The sequence below is a fragment of the Myotis lucifugus genome, unplaced genomic scaffold, assembly GCF_000147115.1.
Source record: "Myotis lucifugus unplaced genomic scaffold, Myoluc2.0 scaffold_58, whole genome shotgun sequence".
Taxonomy (NCBI): domain Eukaryota; kingdom Metazoa; phylum Chordata; class Mammalia; order Chiroptera; family Vespertilionidae; genus Myotis; species Myotis lucifugus.
Window position 1 is genome coordinate 5,001,016 of NW_005871106.1, and position 23,075 is coordinate 5,024,090.

A 23,075-nucleotide genomic window follows, 5' to 3' on the forward strand; every position below is an offset into this window, starting at 1 on the left:
ACACACACACACACATGTATATATATATTAAGATTATCTTCCTCTTGTTATTTGCACCCTTAGAGTATATATTTGTCATAAAATCATAATCATGTTTAAAGTCATCTTTTTGTCTAGTTCCCATGTTTAAAGTTATCTTTTTGTCTAGTTCCTAGTGACTAGCCTGTAATGATTGCTCAGTGAAGAGTATCAATGGAAATTTATTGTGCTTTATTTGGATTCTGGGTATTTATCCTGTGCATTTTTTGCTGCTATGTATTTGGTCTAAAAAAGTTTTTTTTTCACCTGATGGAAGTTGATGGACCTCTCAGACATAGCTTAGAAATAAGATTTGTTTATATAATTCATATTTCTCATGTTTGCTTAATTGCTTTTGTCATTGTGAAAGTATTGAAATGCATATACTAGCATATCTTAGAAATAATCTAAATATTAGTGGGAGAATAATTTTCCACAGTACTACATATATATTTTACATAATTGCTGATTCATTCATTAGTACATTCATATTATATAATTTAACATGACTTATAACCACAGGGAGTCTCTAAAAAATCCCTCTTTTATAGACTGACAATCAAAAATGCTTAGGAAAATATTGAATATAATTATTTGGATGCTAGAAAAATTCTAGGATTCATGAGACCATCATGAGACCTTGTATACTTTGTTTTCTTAGAATCAGATATAAACAAATTGATAAACTCCTTTTGAATGGGTGTTTATTTAAAATCTATCTTTAACCCTGGCTGGGTGACTTGGTTGGTGGGAGCATCATCCCATACACTAAAAGGTTGTTGGTTTGATTCCTGGTTAGTGCATATACCTAGGTTGTGGGTTCAATCTCTGGTCGGGTGAGTATGGGAGGCAACCTATCGATGTTCTTTCTCACATCTATGTTTCTCCTTTCTCTCCCCACCCCCCTTTTCTCTAAAATCAATAAAAAACGTATACTCTGGTGAGGATTAAAAAAAATCAATTAAAAAAATTAGTTATATTAGAATACTAATAATACATGCTAGTGAGTTTTTAAATTACTTAGAATTTCTCCTTTAAATAACCCAGTTGTCTAATTTTAAGAGATATTATCTCTATTAAAATGAAAGCCTAAATTTATAACTAGTTTTAATAGAAAATTTACTAGATTTAATCCAAGCTTGCAGGCATGAAAATAATTAACCATGGCAAAATTTTGAAAACTTTCCCAAACATAAGTTTAGAGACAGTCATAAATTTGATACTTATTTTTTAAATAGCCATTTATTTATTTTGTACATTGTTAAAGATTTAGCAAATCAGAAAGGTGGAAAATTTAAAAATAATTATAAAATATAAAGTTGATTCTGGATCCTAAATGTAAATAATATAGTGTTTGGTTTCTTGAAGCCTTCCTAGTTTTCTAAATTTGCACATTAATGAATCAGGTAATACGATTAAGTAGCAAACAAATGCAGAAGACAATGTAATGTGTCCTTTTTTTTTATTTAGTAATGCTACAGCCTTTTGACTATGATCCTAATGAAAAGAGTAAACACAAGTTTATGGTACAGACAATTTTTGCTCCACCAAACATTTCAGATATGGAAGCTGTGGTAAGTATAGAAATTGAGCAGAATTTATTTTGGGGAATGTTGTTTAAACTGTGGGTTTAGTTCCCAATTAGAAATCTAATTTAAAAAAATCTGTACATCTATTTATTATAGATAATCCTAACTGTAACAGTGAAAGAATTTTGAAATAATATTTTTTAGAAACAATTTAGAAATGCTCCTAAGAAGAAAGTCCTGTAATTGCTATAGAGATATTAGTGGTGTGATTTCAATGGATGGTGATAGTAGCTCTTCTTAGGATTATTCAGAAGTTTCTGTGGCATTGCCAGATAACTATGGCAGGGTGGTTAATACAGAGTGCAATGCAGCATTGCATCTTGGCTGAGCCAAAGACAGCACTCCTGTTCTAAGCAGCTATGCTAATCTTTTAGTTATCCCTTGAGATGAAACCTATTTGTCACGGTCATATCTCTACTGTCTCATGTTTGGTTTTATTTGTTTTTAGTGGAAAGAGGCAAAACCTGACGAATTAATGGATTCTAAATTGAGATGTGTTTTTGAAATGCCCAGTGAAAATGATAAATTGGTAAGTAAGAAAATCGGAAGCTATTAGCAAGCTCTCAGTTCCTTTTAGATTAATTTTCCTTTTGTTTTGACCTTTGTGAGGTATGTAGTAATGGCTATTCCACTTTATAAGAAGAATCAGTACTTAGTTTAAAAAAACCCCACAAACTTGAAATACTCTTTTCATTTTAATAATGTTTGTTTAAGAAGAAAAATACGTTTAGATTGAAGCTGCATGATGGAGAAGAATAATTCTACCAAAATTTTTCCACTTATATGATTTGAAATTCTTTTTAGAATTGAGGCATTTGTATATATAAATATAATTAAGTAACAGATGTAAACCACTTTTTGGCAACAATATACCAGCAATCTGAGTATAAAATGTTTAGTTTACATGGACAAGCAGTTTATTCCAAGTTTGGCTATTCCTAGGTATTTTGCTTAGTATTGATTTTGGTCAAAATCCATTTGATTTTCTTTTTTCCTTACTGTAAGTTTATTGTAAGACAATTTATAAATATCTTGCTGTCTTTAATCTGATTTTATTCTTTAACGTAAGTAATTTTTATGCTGCTTTTTGATTAGTGTGAGGTAAATATAATTTGGGGGACTGAGGGATATATGCGTGTAGTCTAAAAAGTCTTTGAATGTATAGAATGGTTGTGGTCACTTTTTGTGTTCCCCTTCTGAAATGTAAATTTGAACCTATCTGACTGTAGGGGGCTTGAAAGGTAAGTTGGGTTTTTTTTGGGGGGGAGGGTGATGACTTAATATATAAAATAATATGAGTAAATAGAATTGTTTGTCACAATTAGGTTGCAATGTGATACAACTATTGCCTTGATTTGGAGGTTCTTTGCCCTGTTGATAAGTAAATTTGCAGATTAAATACATAGGCTCGATTATTTTGTTACTCTTTTACATTAAGTTGAAATGAAAAAGTCACTGAATGGTGATTAGGTGTTGATCAAATTATTTATTTTGTTTTAAAATGCCTTTTAAAAGGGATTTTGGGATATTTACCTGAAACAAAAAATGTGAATGCATATATTCTTACTGGAGAGTGAGGGTTAGCATGTTTATGCTTTCCTTTTGGAATTTATTTTCTCTCTGCTTAGGCTGCCAGTAAGTCAATAATTTGCAAAGTTCTTATTAGAACCAAGAAAACACGACAACATTGTCTGGGTTGACTAATTTCATTTTATTTTTTTCCAGTTTTGAGATATAATTGACATACAGCACTATATAAATTTAAGCATGACTGGTATATATTGTGAAATGATTGCCTCATTAAGCTTAGTTACCATTCATTATCTCATACAAATGCAAAAAGAAAGTTTTTTCTCCTTATGATAAGAACTCTTAGGATTTACTTTCTTTTTTTTTTTTTTTTTTTAAATATATTTTATTGATTTTTTTTTTTTTTTTTTTTTTTACAGAGAGGAAGGGAGAGACACATCGATCAGCTGCCTGCTGCACACCTCTTACTGGGGATGTGCCCGCAACCAAGGTACATGCCCTTGACTGGAATCGAACCTGGGACCCTTCTGTCCGCAGGCTGACGCTCTATCCACTGAGCCAAACTGGTCAGGGCAGGATTTACTTTCTTAACAATTTTCAAATATACCATGTAGCAGTGTTAACTATAGTCATCATGTTGTACATTATATCCCCAGTTCTTATTTATCTTACAATGGAAGTTTGAGTATCTTTTGACCAAGTTTCCCTTCCCATTTCCCACCTCTAGTAACCACAAATCTGATCTCTTTTTCTATGAGTTTATTTTTTTTATGAGTTCACATATAAGTGAGATCATACAGTATTTGTCTCTCTCTTATTTCACTTAGCATAATGCCCTCAACGTCCATCCATGTTGTTGCAAATGGCAAGATTTACTTTTTTTTGGTTTTATGGCTGAACAATATTCTGTAATGTGTAGATACACCACAACTTTTTAATCCATTTTTCTGTCAACGACCACTTAGGTTATTTTCATGTCTTTGCTGTGATAGATCATGTCTTTGCTGTGATAGATAATGTTATATAAACATTGGGATGCAGATATCTTTTTGACGTACTGCTTTTGTTTCCTTCAGATATATTCCAAAAAGTGAAATTCAGTGGAATATGGGTCGACTTATTTTAAATACATGTTTTTTTTTTAACAATCTATATATATAAAAGCCTAAGTGACCGGCTGACCCTTCCACCGTTCGACTGGTAGCTATGATCCACACTGACCACCATGGGGCAGATGCTCAGCGCACAGGCATGGAAACATGGAACAGACTGATGAATCTCAGAGGGAAGCGGGGGGGGGGGGTGCTGGGAAGAGATTAACCAAAGGTCTCATAAGCATACTAGAGGCCCGGTGCATGTGGGGTCCCTCAGCCTGGCTGCGGGGATCAGGCCAAAATTGGCAGTCTGACATCCCTGAGGGGTCCTGGATTGCGAGAGGGCGCAGGCCAGACCGAGGGACTTCACCGGTGCATGAATCTGTGCACCGAGCCTCTAGTCATTTAATAAACTTAGAGCTGTCTTTAATCTGGACTTCTGTTATGCTCTGGATAGCAGAAAATTTGAGATTATAGTGTGAAAGGGGTTGGAAGTCAAGTATTTGATATTGCTGATCAAGAGTAGTTTTCACTGCTTTGGAAACCAAACCAGAAGTTGATGGAAATGGTAATTGATCCTAGCTATTTAATCTTATAGAGCTGAGTAGGAGATATATCTACATATAGATGTAGCCCATAGTAATCCAAGAAAGCGGTTTGGGATCTGCTAAAGGCCTTGAATAAATACTGAATGTAGTCCCCGGAGTCCCACACCATGGAACATGAGCAGAAGTAGTTTGTTCCTGGAACATTTTTAGACCAGGTATTATTAATAACCCAAAGTCAGTTCAGTAATTTCAAAGTACTCCAGAGAATATCTGATTTTGAGCCTTGGATGAACTAGCTGCAGATTGTATTTGCACTAACTGAACTACTTGGACTTGAGGTACAGTTATTGACTAAGTTGTAGGGAATATTTGTTGAAGATAATGTTTTATTAACATTTTATTTTAACCCTTATAACAGTAGACAGTACAGTGAATCCCTATGAACCTATGGCCAGTTTTAACAGTTACCACTTTATTGTTAATTTTATCTAAATTTCACTACTTCGAATCTCACATTGTTTTAAGGCAAATTCCAGATGTGATATAACTATTTCAGTATGTATCATTCAAGTACAGTGACTTTAATAAAAGGGAAAACAGTTTATTGACAATACTACCATCAAGCCTTTAAGCTTAACACATTGTGGATGGGTCACGAGAATTCTCGCTTCATATTACACATGGTTTTACAAAGTATTATACTTTAAAAAGATATTAGCTTGTACGAACATGTAATAAATAACTTCAAAATGCAGTGGGTATTTAAAGTGTGCCTTTAACATTTGTGTAAAACGTTTTTTTGTACTCATTCAATAGAAACTTATATGGCCACTGGGTAAAGCTAGCAATAAAACTACTGGTAGTCCACAATGTGTTAATATGTTCTTAATATCAGACAATCCAGGCAGCATTCAAATTAATCTCACAAATGCATTTAAAATTTTTGGCAGTTTTTTGGAATTTATTTAAAAGTAAAGTCCACATACTGCTGTTGGATATGTTTCTTAAATCTTTTAATCTATGGACTTCCTCTCTGTTTTTCTCTTGCAAAGAAACTGAATTTGTCCTATACACTTTTCCCCACAGACTAGATTTTGCTGATTGCATCCTTGTGATGTCATTTAACTTTTCTGTCTTCTTATTTCCTATAATAGATCTAGAGGTTTGATTAAATTGAGATTTAATTTTTGCTGGTGGGGAAAGGCAAAGACAACTTTGCAAGTATTGACATATTTTCTTAAGGAGGCTCATAATGTCTTTTGTTGTGTTTGCGAACTTAGCAGCCATTGGTGGGCAACATGCAGATGAGTGATTTTCAGCCAGGGGTGATTTGCGCGGCCCCCCCCCCCCCCCCATTTGTCAATGTCTGGAGACAGTTTTGGATGTCACAATTAACTGAGAGGAGTGGTGCTGTAGGCATCTAGTGGGGAGAGGCCAGGGATGCTACTTAATGTCCTAACAATGCATAGGATAGCCCCTGCAGTGAAGAATTATCAGGCCCAAAATGTTAAGAGTTGAAATTGAAAAAATACATGGTTTAGGTCTATTCATTAAAGTTTTGCATAATAGTGATATTCTGTCATTCCTGCTTCTTTATATTAGTAGAGTACCTGTATGGAGAGAAACTTGTGCCCAAATAATATTTGGTTATTCATCCAGTCATAGTTTATAAAGACAGGATAAATGCCCAAGTCTTTCTCTTCAGTTACAGGCTTTCAAAAAGTGAGTTGGTCATAAGTGTCCCTGTGATATGATATACAGTCAGGCAGCCTCCCATGCTCCTTCAAAGCCTTCCTCCCTCTTTTTCTGTCTTGCTATAAACTTCAGCATATCTGTGTTTCAACTCCTTGCAGTTACTTACTATCATTATCAGTGCTCACATTGGCTAAGTAGGAACCTCATCAGATTGGTTCCTGAGTCCTTTTTACCTTAGTAGTCTTTGGTAATTTCCTTGATGTGTAATATGACAAGGCCTAGACCTGGAATCAGCCATTTCTTCAAGAAGCTTTGGCTCCTTTTAGTGTGAGAGGGTATTTCAAGACCCTATTTTGGGCACTGGGATAAGACATCCCCCGAGTGTCCTGGACTGCGAGAGGCTGCAGGCCAGGCTGAGAGACAAACCCCCCCCCCCCCCCCACGAATTTCATCCACCAGGCCTCTAGTTATTGATAAAAGCTGAATTCTGACTTACACAAATTGATTAAAGGTGACATTCCCCTATTCAAGAAAAATAAATTTCTAAATGTGCAAGATTAACAAAAATGTTAAAAACATTTTTTAGTTTTATAGTATGATTGCTGTATAGTGATTTACTTGATATTTACCTTTATTTTCTTTAGTTTATCTGTTAATATGTTGTAAAAAAAGGTATGTTAATTGAAGCAGAATTCAGTTTATTTTGTGACAGCCTCAGTTTAATATACAAATAAACTCTTTCAGGATGGCATATTTAGTGTTCAGAGCACTGGAGAAGTCCATATTCAGTTAATGGTTTCTTACACATTTATTTTAAAGAGTTGTTCATCAGAATTTAGGATTTAAAATTTAGTTAGTATATCCAAAATAGATAGACATACAGTAGCTATCATAGCTGTTGATACTTTTTTCTCAAAGTTGGCGTAGCGAGCAGGTCTTATACTTTACCATTTTGTTTTTTATGTTAAGCACCCATCCCACTCCCATACCTTCTCTGCCTATAGCTCCTTGCCCACCTTCCTGTACCCCCCACCTCCCTTCCAATAAGTAGATAGGCATTTAATTGAAGTATATAAGTATATCTGTTTGAGGATCTGGATCTTTTTAGGTATGCTATTATTGGACATATGCATGTTCTAAAAACAGTGGAAAAGGCTATGTTATTTTATTGATTTTTGTCAGTTCTTTTAGGACTTTGATATCAGTTATATAAATGTTGAAGTTTTAAGATCAATCTTGTAGAATGAAAAAGGTGCCAGCTTTAGAAGTGTGTAGTGGTTGAGTCCATGTTTTTATTTTTACAGTTTAAAGAAGTTATTTTTTGTAACAGAACAATTCTAATTTATGTGAACCATAATCAGAATGTGGGCTTCTTTTTGGGAAATAGCTGTCTAATTTGGATCATAGATAGAGTTACCTAGGAATCCAAGGACCCTTTGGTTTTGGAATGAAAAGAGGTACTATTAATACTTATTCCTGGATAACAAGTATTAGTTAATACTGCCTTTAAGCACACTGAAATGTGTGGTCTTCCTAGTCCTACAGAACAGCAGGTCTTTGACTGGATATATCTCAGTAAATTAATGGCCCATGGAGTTCAGTTGAGTTATGTTCAGTGCTCATACTGAGAACCATTCAGCATGGTTCTTGGGTTGTAGATAGCAGGAGGCAGATGATACTAAAACATTGACTATTTTATATTTTATAAAGTGGGGCTTTCTGAATTATTAGCTCTTTTTAGTTACTATCAACTCTGTATTAAATCTAATTGCCAGTTAGTAGTAGTGTTTTTTTCAGGATTGAATGTGTCTTTAGTAAACTCCTTTTTTTTTTTTTTTATCATGTTTATCACCTATTCAATTCTTTGGGTTCAATTCTTTTTTTTTTTTTTTGAGACTTGCAACTTTACTTAGCATTTTCCCAATTTTAAGAAATGTATTGGATTTCATTTATGCCCTATATATAAAACATCTGTTAATGACATTTTCTAGGAAAATACAATGATTTTTCTTAATGAAGAATGAAGGGCTGTCAAGAAAAGGTCATTTCAGGGGTCTTTATGTATAGACATTTTATGATTAAATAATACATTCTTTTCTATTGAGACAAAGAACAGATTGGGGAGAGTGCATTATTAAGTAAGATAGAGTTCTTTTAGTTATTATATACAGTAACCTAGATACCAATAAGTATTATTTCAGAGTCTGTTCTAACCCTTTTTTTGGCAGTATTTTTATTTGAGAGGAATTTGAGAAGATAGGAGAATGGAGATAATGATATAATGGAATGCTATATGCATCTTTAAATTTATTTATTGGTCCTGGGAGAGGGAGGTGTGTGTGTGTGTGTGTGTGTGTGTGTGTGTGTGTGTGTGTGTGTGTGTATTTGGGGGGAGCGGTGGTATCATTAAGTACAGGAGAGGTTTATAAACCACTTAGTTTTTTAACTTCAAGGGGAAAAATTCATTTAACTTAAAAAATTGTTCAGGTTGAATGTTATCAAAGGTAAGAAAATATGAAGTGTTTGTTGTTTAGATATTGACAACTATTGATTAGTAAAATTCAGAGCCACAAAGTTAGAAGGTATTCATTTTCAGACATTATGAGGCTAGCATAAATTTAATAAGGTTTACACATTTAATTTGTGAACAGAATACAAATTGATGATAGCTAATTTTGTTTGGGAAATAATCTAAAAAGTTCATAGTTAACATAGTTATTATTTATTACTATTATTTATGTATAACACCTTTTTATAGAATAAAATGTGAATGTTTTAGAGCCTAATGATTTCTGTATTAGTCATTCCCAATACCATGCAGGCGAACTCAGACTTTGGTGTGAATCTGAGAATATGTTTCCCATGCCACCTCAGGGTATAACTCCACCAGGGACTGCTCCAGCTGTCACTTCAATAAGCATCATCAACAAGCCAGTTTCAACTCCTGCCAGTTATAACATGAAGAATGACCCCAGGGGACTCAGTGTGTTCAAACAGGAGAAGCAGAAGGTTTGTTTTAGGGAGTTAACAGACATAGGAGTCTACTAGTGTTAGTAGCTATGTTAATGTAAGTTACCATACGTGGTATTGTGAGTGTATTATGTGAAATAAGTAGAATTGAAATTTTCAACTATGTTTAAAATTACTGAACCACAATTCACTTAAAAATCATGCACACAGACTATTCTCTGTCCTGTAAAAAAACAAATTTAACACTTAATAAAATCTCAGTAGTGAGCAGGATAAATGTAAGTTTGAACATTAATATGAAATTGCTATAATTTTTCCTGTCACTGAGATTTTGGGAGCATCCTCTAAAAAGGGAGTTAGGTGCATATCTGAATAGACAAGCAGGTGTGGCAATCAAGGTAGGAGCTGGCAAACATTGATTTCCAGGCAAGTACTTGTGTTTATATATTTAAAAAGTGAAATTATTTTATGTTTGTTATCAAATACAAATAATAGTAACCCCTTTTTAATTATCATGGTTATTTACAAATGCCCCATGGTAGGAGAATTTGTGGTATAAGCCCTTAAGATCTTAGGTCATACTTGAATTTATTAATGTCTTCGTGTGTGTGTGTGTGTGTGTGTGTGTGTGTGTGTGTGCGCGCGCGCGTGTTGACTTGTAGGTAGTGTAAAGGTTGCTGTATGATTCCTTTAGCATTTCTTGCTTATTGGAAACCCCAGGAACCCCACAGTGAACAGATTTCTTATACTTTGATTTGGCTTTGCAGAGAATATGTTTGGTTTAAAAACATCTTATCCTGCCCTTGGCCGTGTGGCTCGGTTGGAGCGTTGTCCCGTAAACCAAAAGGTTGGGGTTTGGATCCCTGGTCAGCACGCGTAGGGAAGCCAACTAATTGGTCTTTCTCTCACATCACTATTTCTCTCACTCCCCTTTCCTCTCTCTCTAAAATCAATAAACATATCCTCAGGTGAGGACTTAAAATTTGTTTTAAATGATCCTTTATGTCAGTGGTTCTCAACCTTCTGGCCCTTTAAATACAGTTCCTCATGTTGTGATCCAACCATAAAATTATTTTCATTGCTACTTCATAACTGTAATTTTTCTACTGTTATGAATCGTCATGTAAATATCTGATATGCAGGATGGTCTTAGGCGACCCCTGTGAAAGGGTCGTTTGACCGCCAAAGGGGTCGCGACCCACAGGTTGAGAACCGCTGCTTTATGTAAATTTATCATTAGTTATTGATGAACCTAGAGTAACAGAATTGGTTGTTTAGAGTGAAAGTAAATCTTCAGTAACCTTATTATTCAGATACTATCTTTTCCAAGAGTAAGACCTTAATTATGCCTCTGAACAATTTGATGCCTTAGCTCTAGGCTTTAGCTTTTATATATTTACAACCCTTACTCATAATAGTCACAAGAATGAAGTCGCATATTTACATTCTTTAGCTCCCCTGTCCTTCCCAAGACTTCATTGCAAAAGCTACTTTGCTTTATATTTTACCTTTCCCGAGTTCCTATCCCTAGCTCATTCTTGTCTAATTACCCCCAATAGGAATTACTTAGAATATTGGAACTGAAAGTTGTTTAAAAAAAATACAGAAGTAAATTCATCTCACAGATGGAGAAGGGATTACTGCAGATAGGCTAAATAATATAAAACAGTGGTAAAAGTACAAGGTAGTGTACATTTTCTTAATTGGTATCATGGCCTTGGTTTTTTAGTTTATTCTAAGTTACAGCATTAAATATAATGTTAATATAATGTTACTATTCATCAATTTCCTAAGTGTTGCAGCATGTTGTTGAATCCCTCTAGTTTGCCTTTTTCATGGTTCTCAGAACAACCAATCTCCACTTTCTGGACCAGTCTGAAGCAACTCTCAAGAACAAGCTGTTTTCCTGGAGCCAAACCTCAGTAATGGAGCTCCTGAATGGAAGCATATACTTACAGTCACAGCAGCCTTAGTGTTTCCCATCAGGCTCTTCAGATTGTTACTACATGAATGACTCAGCCCACCCCTCCTTTTAATCCCCAACTAAGTTAGGTTATATATGCTTATATTTCAAATATACATAAATAAATTAGATTTCTTTACATCTCTTATGTATGTTGACTGGTTTGTAGGGGCCCTAAATAGTACATGATACAATTGTACTCCATGTAACTTGTTCCATGACTGACTTGGCTCACTTTTGAAATGTGTTTAAGCTTCACTGTATCTGTTGCATTCCTAGTCTTAGGTTTATGCTCCACAAATTGGTTATGACATTTCTTCTTTTGGTTATAAATGCAATATAACAACATTAAGGAAAATTTCAATAGAAAAGGAAATCTAATTCTGTAAGAAGATATTTATTGACACGTTATTTAAATCCCAAAGAGTGGGAAGCTACCTGTTAAATATTCCAAAGAGTGGGAAGCTACCCATTAAATGCCTGAGTGAAATGTTTAACCCTTTTCGGTCCAACGTGGAGGCTGACTCGACAGATCAGGCGCTAGGAGCAGGTAGGTCCAACGTCAAGCTGAGGTCTAGTGAGACAGATAACTTCAACATTCGATCCCGTCAATTAATTTGGACCAGACTGTTCGAATTCCAAAAATAAAATTGGACCGCAAAGGGTTAAGTAAATTTTTTAAAAAAATGTATTTTATTGATTTTTTACAGAGAGGGAGAGGGATAGAGAGTTAGGAACATCGATGGGAGAGAAACATTGATCAGCTGCCTCCTGCACACCTCCTACAGGGGATGTGCCCGCAACCAAGGTACATGCCCTTGACCGGAATTGAACCTGAGACCCTTCCGTCCGCAGGCCGACGCTCTATCCACTGAGCCAAATCGGTCAGGGTGGGTTAAGTAATTTTGATAAAGCACAGTATAGAATACTTAATGACATATGTTGTCATTTAAAGTAAAAAAAGATATGCATATAATTGAATAAAGAGATTAAAATATTACATGTATGCTGGTTTTACAAAATTCGTATGAAAAAATATTGGAAGATAGCATGAATAATAGTTGGGTTGATGAGATAATTTGAGGTAATTTGTCTCAATTCTAAATTTTCTGAAATTTCAAGAATTTATTTAAAATAAAAATCCAATTGTGAAGAGTTTGGCAAGTCCTCATAATTTTTTTCTCTTCACTTGTTGGTCTCATGAATCTCCTTTTAATTTTTTAGGAAACTTTTTGGTACGAGCATGATATTTTTTTACCAATTCTTAACCAAAACCTAAAGATTTCTCAGTTGTGATATTTTTGACTATTGCCTTTTTTACAGAGGAAGGTAACATGCTACCCTCATTTTCAGAAGTTGGACTTGTTGTAGGTTGGAATTTGAACACACTTGAAAAATCATTTTAAAATATAATTGCTGTTAAGGAAAAGGATAGGAAATAATATGGGTAGAGAGCAAAATATATCTGAAACATTTTTCATGATAGAGATGGAATTGGTTGGGGATAGGGAATGATAAGGTGAAGAACAAGAGAACTAGCTAGCAAGTGAAAAACTCAGAGAAGAAAATTAGAGTAGCCTTCTTGAAATAATCACAACTGTGAAGCTTCTAAGAAAAATGGGAAAAAATCCAGGTCAAATACTATTTACATTTACAGCCTCATTATAACAATGTTTTACACGGATTTAGGCATAATGATCAAATCACATCCCTTTTATAAAAACATACTAGTTTTGCTCCTTGAACAATTTATTTGCACTTAATATAAATTCAGGAGCTGGGATGATTTGATAGGTATGTAATTTATAATTAAAATCTACATGTATGCTGCTTTTACAAAATGCGTATGAAAAAATATTGGAAGATAGCATGAATAATGGTTGGGTTGATGAGATAATTGGAGGTAATTTGCTCTCAATTCTAAATTTTCTGAAATTTCAAGAATTTATTTAAAATAAAAATCCAATTGTGAAGAGTTTGATAATTCAAACTCATTAGTACTGTGGAATGCCATAAAGTTGATTTAGAAATACTTTTGTTAGAAGTTTATATCTGAATAAAACAGTTTGTTTTTTAATCTAAAATTAAATTTTAATCAAATAAAATTGTAATTAAAAAGATGACTAGCACTAATATTGTTATGTTGTAGTGATAAGATAAATGATGTTAGGATTGAAGGATATCGAGGCACTTGAGATCACAGGCTCAGGAGTACTTAGGTACAGTACTGCTTTAGATATTTACCTTCATGCTTTTGCCACTAGTTTCAAATGGATAAGTGTTGGTAAGAATTACGATTTTGGGGGCTCATAATTTTAAAAGTGTCTATGTACTGTGATTCCATATTGAATTTTGCGAATTAAAACAGTGATATTATTTGAAAGAATCATTTATGTTTGAGTTTAAAGATCATGGAATTAACTCCCTTCCTCCTCTTTTTTTTTTTTTTTTTTTGCCATGATATGTTTGTGTTCAGTATCTCCCCTTGAAGGTTTATATCCTTCAGTCATTTTTTCTCCTTTAATTGAAGTTAGGTTTTTTTTAAAAAAAATGTATCTTTATTGTTGAAAGTATTAAAAATGTCCTCCCCCTTCTTCCTCCTATTGATCCCCCCCACCCTGTCCCTGCTCCTTCCCCAGGCCTTCACCACACTTTAGTCTGTCCATAGGTTATGCATATATGCATATAAGTTCTTTGGTGAAGTTAGGTTTTCAAATGTTTTTCTTTGATAGTTTCCTAATCTTATTGGAATGATTATGATATCCCCCGTCCCCTCCCAGAAACTCATTTGAATTGCAGAATCGGAGCACTGAAAATGACCTTGCTATTTGCTTCTCATCATTCAACATACTTTCATTGAATAACTACTGTTGGTCAAAGTGCTGGGTTAAGGGGTAAATATAAAGAGAAATGACTCTTGCTCTTCCAGTCTTTGAAGTATTGTAGGAAGGAACATAAAAAATACATTATTATGATATATGATAAGTCTTTGGTAGAGGTAAGTGCAAGGGGTTATGGGAGTAGAGGAGGGAGTGGGCTTATTTGCTTATCTAACTAACATTTACTGATTTAGTCCTTCTAAAATTGCTCACAGGTGACCATAACATTCGCTATCAAAAAAATTCTTAATTGAAAATTGTCAAAACTTTTAAGTAATTTTTTTGAAAAGAAGGTTGTGGAGCTTAAATTTTATTTGTTTAAAACCAGTAAGGAGATTTGGTCAGTTAAAAAAATTTCCACTGTCTTTGTAATACAGAATGATATGGAACCTAGCAAAGCTGTTCCACTGAATGCATCTAAACAAGATGGACCCATGCCAAAACCACATAGTGTTTCACTCAATGACACTGAAACAAGGAAACTCATGGAAGAATATAAAAGACTTCAGGGAGAAATGAAGAAGCTATCAGAAGAAAATCAAAACCTGAAAGTAAGTTGTTTTTTGAAAATAAGTTGATTTAAATGAAGGCATAGGATATGTGAATATTATTAGGCCATCTTATCTATCAGTTTTTAAATTTATCTTTGGTCATTTCTCCCTGCCCTCCATTTTTTTCCCTCCAATTTGATTATAGGATGTCCTGTACTTTGTTCTCCACTCCCAGCCTCTTTTGACAGTTTTACCGTGACTTCTCATTTTTCTAGGCATTGCTAGCTTCCTCTCTTGTTTGTACTCTTCACATTCTGTGCCCCAGTCATATGAATTGCCTGCTGCCCATAGATTAGCCAGCCACTGGTCATCTGGGGCTGTTGAGCACTTGAAATGTGGTTAATTTGAATTGAGATGTGCTGTGAGTGGAAAATACACACTGATTTCTTAGACTTAATTCCAAAAAAGTTAAAATATATCTTTTTTTGTTACATTGTTACATATTGAGATAATATTTCAGTTATATTGGGTTGAATACAATATATTATTAAAATTAATTTTGCCAGTTTATTTTTATTTTTTTAACATGCTACTAAAATTTTTAAAATTACATATGTGGCTCACATTTGAAGTTCAAATTATATTTGTATTGGGCAGTGTTGGGCTACAGTTTCCTGAAGAATCCTCTCTGTTTTATTATCCCTCTTTTGCTTTAGCTTAAGTTCTTCCCTCTGACTGGAATGCCTTGAATTCTTGTCCCTACCCTCGCAGCAAAGACATGCATTTTCATCTCTTGGTACTTGTTTCTTGTCATCTTGTTAGTATAACCTTTTGTAGGATACTCTCCTTCCAAAACAACAACAACAAATAAAGAAAAATTGTTTAGGAATGCTATCTCCTTTGTTTTCATCATACCTGTTACTTGTTGGAGGTGTTTCTTTTGTGGGCAGTAGTTTCATTGGGGGCAAGGATTATGTGGATTCATCTTTGCATTCATGGCACATGCATATAGAAGTCATGAGTAGATTTGAATGAGTAAATGAATGGACTGGTGAATTGAGGACTAGTTTGAATATGTATGGAATTTATTAATAATTAGTCTTTCACAAGTAATTATTTCAAGATTTGAATACCTTTAAATTTCTTTTTAAGGCTTTGAGCTTTTTGTATCAAAGTAGATGATACAAAAATGTATGAGTAAATAAGCTAAATTATGGAACTTAATCTACATTTGGTTATTCTGTTAAGTGTTATAAAGGAACTTTCTTTTACAAATATATATTTTTATTGATTTCAGAGAGGAAAAGAGCGGGAGAGAGAGAGATAGAAACATCAGTGATGAGAATCATTGATTGGCTGCCTTCTGCACGCCCCCCTGACTGGGGATCGAGCCTGCAACCCTATGTGCCCTGATCTGGAATCGAACCGTGACCTCCTGGTTCATAAGTCAACGCTCAGCCACTGAGCCGGGCACATAGGAACTACTTGAATCAAAGGCAGTAGATCTTGAATTGATACGTGTTGAAATAATTTTTCTGGCTATCTTTTCATATTCCTTAGTATCCCCTTAGGGACCCCACCCTACCCCCACCACCTGTCTGGATAGTGGAAAAATTATCTCCATTTCATATTCACGCATGCAGTTTTTGTTACTTTTACTTTGTCTGCCATGACTTGTACAGTTGTGTTCTTTGATGAAAGTTGTGTTCCTTAGCATGCTCAGTGTATTTGTTCAAAAAACCACTGTTTATTTCTTGGCAGGGAGAAGAGAAGTGGGAATGGTGGGTAGGAGGGGCACAGGTAGGGCAGGGCTGGAAAATAGGAAGAGTGAACAGGGAGATAGGTGAGTGAGACCTAATTTCTGGTCTCAGCTCTTTTATAGGCTGATGTTCTCTAGGAGATGTTATTTGAAAAAGCATTCTGCTGTCTAGAAGATAAAAGACAGATAAAAGGACGACCACTGGCTTATAGAATCAATTTCAGGCTTTCATACATAAGGCCCATCACAATTTGGTGCCAGATTAACCCTTGATATCTCTGATCAGCATCCTTCCCTCCATTTTTTTAAAATTCTCACCCAAGGATATTTTGTTCTATTAATTTTTAGAGAGAGCGGAAGGAGAGGGAGGGAGGGAGGGAGGAGAGGAAGGGAGGGAGGAGAGGGGGAGAGAGAGAGAGAGAGAGAGATATTACCTCCCTCATGCACCCCAACAGGGGCCAGAGATTGAACCTGCAATTAAGATACGAGCCCTTGAATTAAGATACGAGCCCTTGACTGGGAATTGGAACCTCTGAGACCCTTCCATCCATGGACTGTTGCTTTAACCACTGAGCAAACCAGTCAGGGCTGGTCACTACCCCATTTTATGCTATCTCTGTGATTCTTAAATCTGTCCCTTATCTGAATCTCCCAGAGAGCTGTTTAAAAATGCACCTGGCCAGCCCCTCCCCAGACCTCATGAATCAGAATCACTTAGAAACATTTAAAAAAAAAATTCTTTATTGATTTCAGAGAGGAAGGGAGAGGGAGAGTGAGATAGAAACATCAGTGATGAGAGAGAATCATTTATTGGCTGCCTCCTGCACACCCCCTACTGGGGATTAAGCCCACAACCCGGGCATATGCCCTTGACTGGAATTGAACCTGGGACCCTTCAGTCCGCAGGCTTACACTTTAGCCACTGAGTCAAACCGGCTAGGACAGGAACATTTTTTTAAGTTCTTGCTAGGAATCACTATTTTTCCACACAGGGCTAATTAGCATAATATCAAAAATACACACAAACCCTCAGAAAAATCTAGTAATGCAAATAAAAAGGTATGACATCAGGTGAACTCATTTACTTGGTACACTAGAGGAATTAGTGTGAGAAAATAAAAATAAGCTTGCTCTGAGGAAATAAAAATGTGCCTTGTTATTCATTTGGTTGACAAAGCCAATTGCCTAGGTCCCAAGTACAGATATCAGTATTTTCCACGAGGTCATACTGCAGCAGATAAAGTGCCATAACAACCTCCTACTTTGAGTGACTACTGCTGTCTTACCGAGAAACATTGTCCCCTAAAATCATAGACTGTCAGAAAATTTGCTATGTGAAGCCATCCTAACAGTTAAGAATGAAGCAGCCCACTCTTGTCTGGAGCATCACAGTCACTTTGGTGCAGAGAAGCAGCCTCCCTGTTCAGTCCAGGTGCAGAGCTTTGGATGGGTTTCTTACACAACATGCCACATCTCTTGTAATTTGTAGTTTCTAAAGAAACAGGATTCAGTGTCTACTTTGCAGTTCAGATCCAATGCTGGCTCTTTTACACACAGCCCTTCTGCTTGGAGCATATCAAAACACTATATTATATAAATTTCATCCTGAACTTGTAAAGGCCTGTCTCTTCAGTGAGATTTTACCTGTGCCTCTGCTATAGGGTGCTCCGGTTGCAATGAGTCAGTAAATCTGTCAGACTGCAAGTTTGTTTCTGGTAGTCTTTGCTGGCGGTGCTAGGACAGGTGTAACCAATGTAAAAATACTATGGGCCACCTTGGAAATAAGTGCATGCACAGAACTCCTTAATTTATTAATTTTAATGGGGTTTTTCCTTCTATGTAAATACAGCCATATCTGATTTTTCATGCTTTTAAGATAGTATTTCTTAGCTTCAGTTTTTAAAATTGGCATTATCGAGGTATAATTTACATTCTGTAAAGACACTCATTGCGAGTGTACAATTCAATGATTTTAGTAAATTTATAGAATTGGGTAGCCTTCACTAGAAACCAGTTTTAGGTTGTTTGCATCACCCTAGACCAGGGGTGGGCAAACTTTTTGACTCAAGGGCCACAATGGGTTCTTAAACTGGACCGGAGGGCCGGAACAAAAGCATGGATGGAGTGTTTGTGTGAACTAATATAAATTCAAAGTAAACATCATTACATAAAAGGGTACGGTCTTTTTTTTTTTTTTAGTTTTATTCATTTCAAACGGGCCGAATCCGGCCCGCGGGCCGTAGTTTGCCCACGGCTACCCTAGAAACTAGTTTCCTTATACCAGTTAGTTTTATTTCCATCCCTAACCACATTCATACCGATCTGCTTTCTGTCTATTGATTTTTAGCTCAGTAGTCTTATATGCATATTTGTATTTAAAACCTCTTTTTGTGTGTGCATATATTTTTTTTTCTCTAGGATGAAGGCATAAGGCTCAGAAAGGTAGCACACTTGGATAAACCTGGATCGACCTCAACTGCATCCTTCAGAGATAATGTCACCAGTCCTCTTCCTTCACTTCTTGTTGTAATTGCAGCCATTTTCATTGGATTCTTTCTAGGGAAATTCATCTTGTAGAGTGAAGCATGCAGAGTGCTATTTCTTTTATTTTCTCTTGACCAGAAAATGATTTGTTTACCTACCATTTCATTGGTAGTATGGCCCACGGTGACCATTTTTTTGTGTGTACAGCGTCATATAGGCTTTGCCTTTAATGATATCTTACGGTTAGAAAACAATAAATACCAACTTGTTCGGCTACTGGACAAATTGTATATTACCAGATCATCACTAGCAGATGTCAGTTGCACATTCAGTCCTTTATGAAATTCATAAATAAAGAATTGTTCTTTCTTTGTGGTTTTAATAAGAGTTCAAGAATTGTTCAGAGTCTTGTAAATGTTATTTTAATAATCCTTTAAATTTTATCTGTTGCTATTACCTCTTGAAATATGATTTATTTAGATTGCTAATCCCACTCATTCAGGAAATGCCAAGAGGTATTCTGTGGGGAAATGGTGCCTCTTACAGTGTAAATTTTCTCCTTTACCTTTGCTAATATCATGGCAGAATTTTTCTTATCCCTTGTGAGGCAGTTGTTGACTGAGTTTTTCATCCTTACAATCCTGTCCCATGGTATTTAACATAAAAAAAAAATAAAACTGTTAACAGATTCTTGCTCCATAGCTTGTTTGTGTCTGTCGTGTCATTAGATGGGGATACCAGGGAGTCCACTCTATGATAATTTGAAATTTATAATGCATAATTATATCTCGCATTGAAACCCTTTCAGATATTACAATATTTGTAGGTAAAAGTCCTCATTCTATTAAGGAAAGGAATTGGTAAATTTCAAGCTACTTTGGAATTTTGGAAGATCATAATCAGTTTGTCTTCAAGATAATATAAAATAAGCAAATATCATGAGAATAAAAGTGCTGTAATTTTTGTCAGTTTATGTGTATGCCTTGTGGCTCTATTGTGTTTATCCCATTTTAAACAGGTTTTTTTTTTTTTATCTTCTCAAGAAAGACTTGTTCTTGGTTGTTCTAGTCAAGTGCTTTTAATGAGCCTAATAATTCCCTATAAATATTTTGTAAAAAGAGTTAAAAGTAGGTGTTTTTCCTGCCCAATTTGACACTCAAAGTAAATTCCCATTATGGAAATTTGTTATTACTGAGCAAGCCTTGTGAATCTTCTTTGTGAGAAATTCCTTTATTCTTTGCAAATCTGTTAACCATGTGAAACACATTTTTTAGTATAAATATCCATTGTAGGGTTTGAATTTATTTCATTTGTATTAGCATAGAAAATTTTGGAATCATAGAAAATCTATTCAGTTTTTTTTACTGAGTACAATCTAATACAAGTGAATTTTGATCCTGAAAATAGGTGTTGGTTTTGTAAAAGATACACTTCTATCTGAAAGGGAGATTGGACTTTGGGACTTGATGTGGTGCAGTGAAGCGTGTTAGGCCCAGGTCTTTGTATACATTTTATAAATGAGTGAACTGTTCTAAGTATTTTGGTTGCCTCCTCATTTTAAGTGTATTTTGATTTGTCAGACCACATGTATTGTGTCATTGGCTTTGTGGTATCTTCTTATATAGAACCTCTTGCTTATATGCAAAAGGTACTAAAAACAAACACAAGTAACACCTATCCATTATTGGCATGCTACTGCAGGTAATGTTTCCATTGTGTACTTTACAGTCACTGAAAAATTCCCTTCCCTTTCTGATAACGAAAAGCATGCTAGAAAGTCTTGCATTTTTGTCCCATAAATGAAGACTTAGTAATTCCTTGGCTTAAAGCTCTATATAATCTACATTATTGGTGATAAGTACCAAGCTTGACATTTCATGGCTGTAATTTTTTTAAAAATTGAAATTCTCAAAATTTAACAAAATCCCGTTTTATGGGAATGCTCCTTAGAAGTCATTTTGTTCAACCCCTTTGTTTTAAAGTTGAGGAATCTGAGGCCTGTATGAGAGTTAAGAGAACTTTCCCCATGTCTCATAGGTAGGTAGAGGTAGAGCTGGAGCTAGAAATCTGCTTTCCTGATTCTAGTTTGGTGTCTTTTCTGGTCACTTTGTAGAAAAAAATATTTGTATTAATTTGACATGACTGAAACAATGAACATAAAATGCTGTTTAATAAGTGTATGTGAAATTTTCTATCATAAGCTTGTATTACAGGCTACTGTTGAATAGTCTCATGTATATGTTTGCTTTTAGTGTTTAGGCTAGAAATCCCCACCCCCTCATTGGTAATAAACACTATGAAATACAGTGTATTTTTAGATAGGCATTCTACAAAATGCATTATGCAGTGGTTGGTTTTGAGATAGATTATAGTCTGGGTAGCATCTGCAAAAAGAAAAAGTGTAAGTGGGCTTCTTAATTGCTTTACAGATCAGGAGACTTAATTTCTGTTCCTTTTAATTGCTGTATGAAATGTGATCAGGTTATTTTACTACCACTGGTTATTTTAAGAGTCCAACTGTATTGACTGATAACAGATTAAATTGTCTGTCTTCATTCCTTACATGTTTAGAAATTGTTGTCTGCCTGCTTACTTGTATGTGTAAGCATGAGGGGAAAACATTGTTGCTAATACTGAAATCACAATCAAGAAACGAAGGCCTTAAGTTCATATGTGACGCTAAATGCACTTACCTTCATTCTTTCTATAACTAATTACCTTAACTTTTGCCCATTCTTGTATTTACAAGAAGCAAATTTAAGGGTTATATTCTAAGTGTGTAACCTTTAAAAAAGTGACACTTGGAAAAAATATGTATCAAATTCAGAAATTCTGGTCAAAGAAAAAATAATACTAATTTCTTCAAGTATCTTGCTCAGAACTTCTAAAATTAATATTATCTACGCTGGGAATTACTTTTGGGTTGTAATCATTCAAAATACGCCACTTCAAAAACAAGTTTTATCAGCAAGGCAAAAAAGAAGAGTTCTTTCACAGTATAATCCCAAATTGTGATCTTTTGCCACTTTAAAAGCAATCAACTAACAGCTTTCCTAGAGTTTGCACATTCCTATTCTGTGATTTGGTGTGTGGGTAGATTTTTAAAAATTGACCTTTATGAGAATTAGGGGAAAATGTTTACCATATGGAAAAACAACAAAATAAGAAGGTAAATGATCTTTATTTTCTAGCTTTCAAAGGAAATTAAACTGTTCTGTGAATAAATAAACTGATTAAAAATGTAGTGATGTGTCATTTTCCTTTAAAAAAAACGCAACAAAAAAGTAATGTTATTTCAAAAGATTGTGATGGTTTGTATGTTTATGTTGTGTTAACTAATAATAGCCAGTTGTTGTTGACTGGGCGTTGAGTTCTGATGACAGATAAGATTTTTGTCTAATCACCGAGAGGTTAATTGCTTGTTAGTGGGAAATTGGGATCAGCTGGTGCAGTGCCACATTCACTGGCCCACACTGTTGGTAGGAGCCTTGCTTCTGTAGAGTGCTGTGCAGGAACAGTGGTGCCCAACCTGTTGGGGACTGGTGCAAAGAAGTTTGGACATTCATCCTTAAAGAAAAAGAACCTTTTATCTTCCTGTGTTTCTGATTGTAGAAATAATCATGTTTGCATTTCAGAGAATATGAAAACTACATTATAAAAAAATAAAAAATAATGCCAAATCCGACATCCAGCAGTATCAATTTTTATGAACATTTCCCTATAATCATAAATTATAACTCTGTATCCTATTTTTTTCATTTAATTCTCTAGTTTATTGAAAACCAAGTGTGACTGTAAAATACGTTGCTTTATTTTTATGATCACCTTAAGATCATGGATATTTTATTTATAATGTAAAACTTGATTGGCCAGGTAATTCTTTTTCTAGTTAGGCATATCAATATTTCTTTTGTTTTAAAACTCAGTCCTGTTTTCCAGTTGTTTATGTATGTAATACCCATCTTGAAAGAAGGTGAAGTGAACTATTAAGATAACCTTTATTTTTATTGGTATTCAACTATAGTACATTAACTCATGTGATGAATTTAAGTGAT

General features: G+C 34.8%; 1 protein-coding gene across 4 annotated transcripts in view; it reads left to right on the plus strand.

Annotated features, from left to right (window-relative positions):
- The window catches only part of VAPA (VAMP associated protein A), a 45,850-nt gene extending 23,145 nt beyond the window's left edge, over positions 1 to 22,705 (plus strand). Inside the window, exons 3-7 of one of the 4 annotated variants that reach the window (XM_023754258.1) lie at positions 1,489 to 1,592; positions 2,056 to 2,136; positions 9,349 to 9,483; positions 14,664 to 14,837; positions 15,494 to 15,820. In XM_023754258.1, the coding sequence (XP_023610026.1) occupies positions 1,489 to 1,592; positions 2,056 to 2,136; positions 9,349 to 9,483; positions 14,664 to 14,837; positions 15,494 to 15,526 (527 nt within the window). In that variant the 3' untranslated portion in view covers positions 15,527 to 15,820. Of the gene's footprint in view, positions 1 to 1,488; positions 1,593 to 2,055; positions 2,137 to 9,348; positions 9,484 to 14,663; positions 14,838 to 15,052; positions 15,334 to 15,493; positions 15,821 to 18,954 lie in introns of those variants that run through there. The other 3 variants (XM_014456317.2, XM_006089290.3, XM_006089291.3) reach the window with 3 other exon arrangements.
- The last annotated feature ends 370 nt before the right edge of the window (positions 22,706 to 23,075 follow it).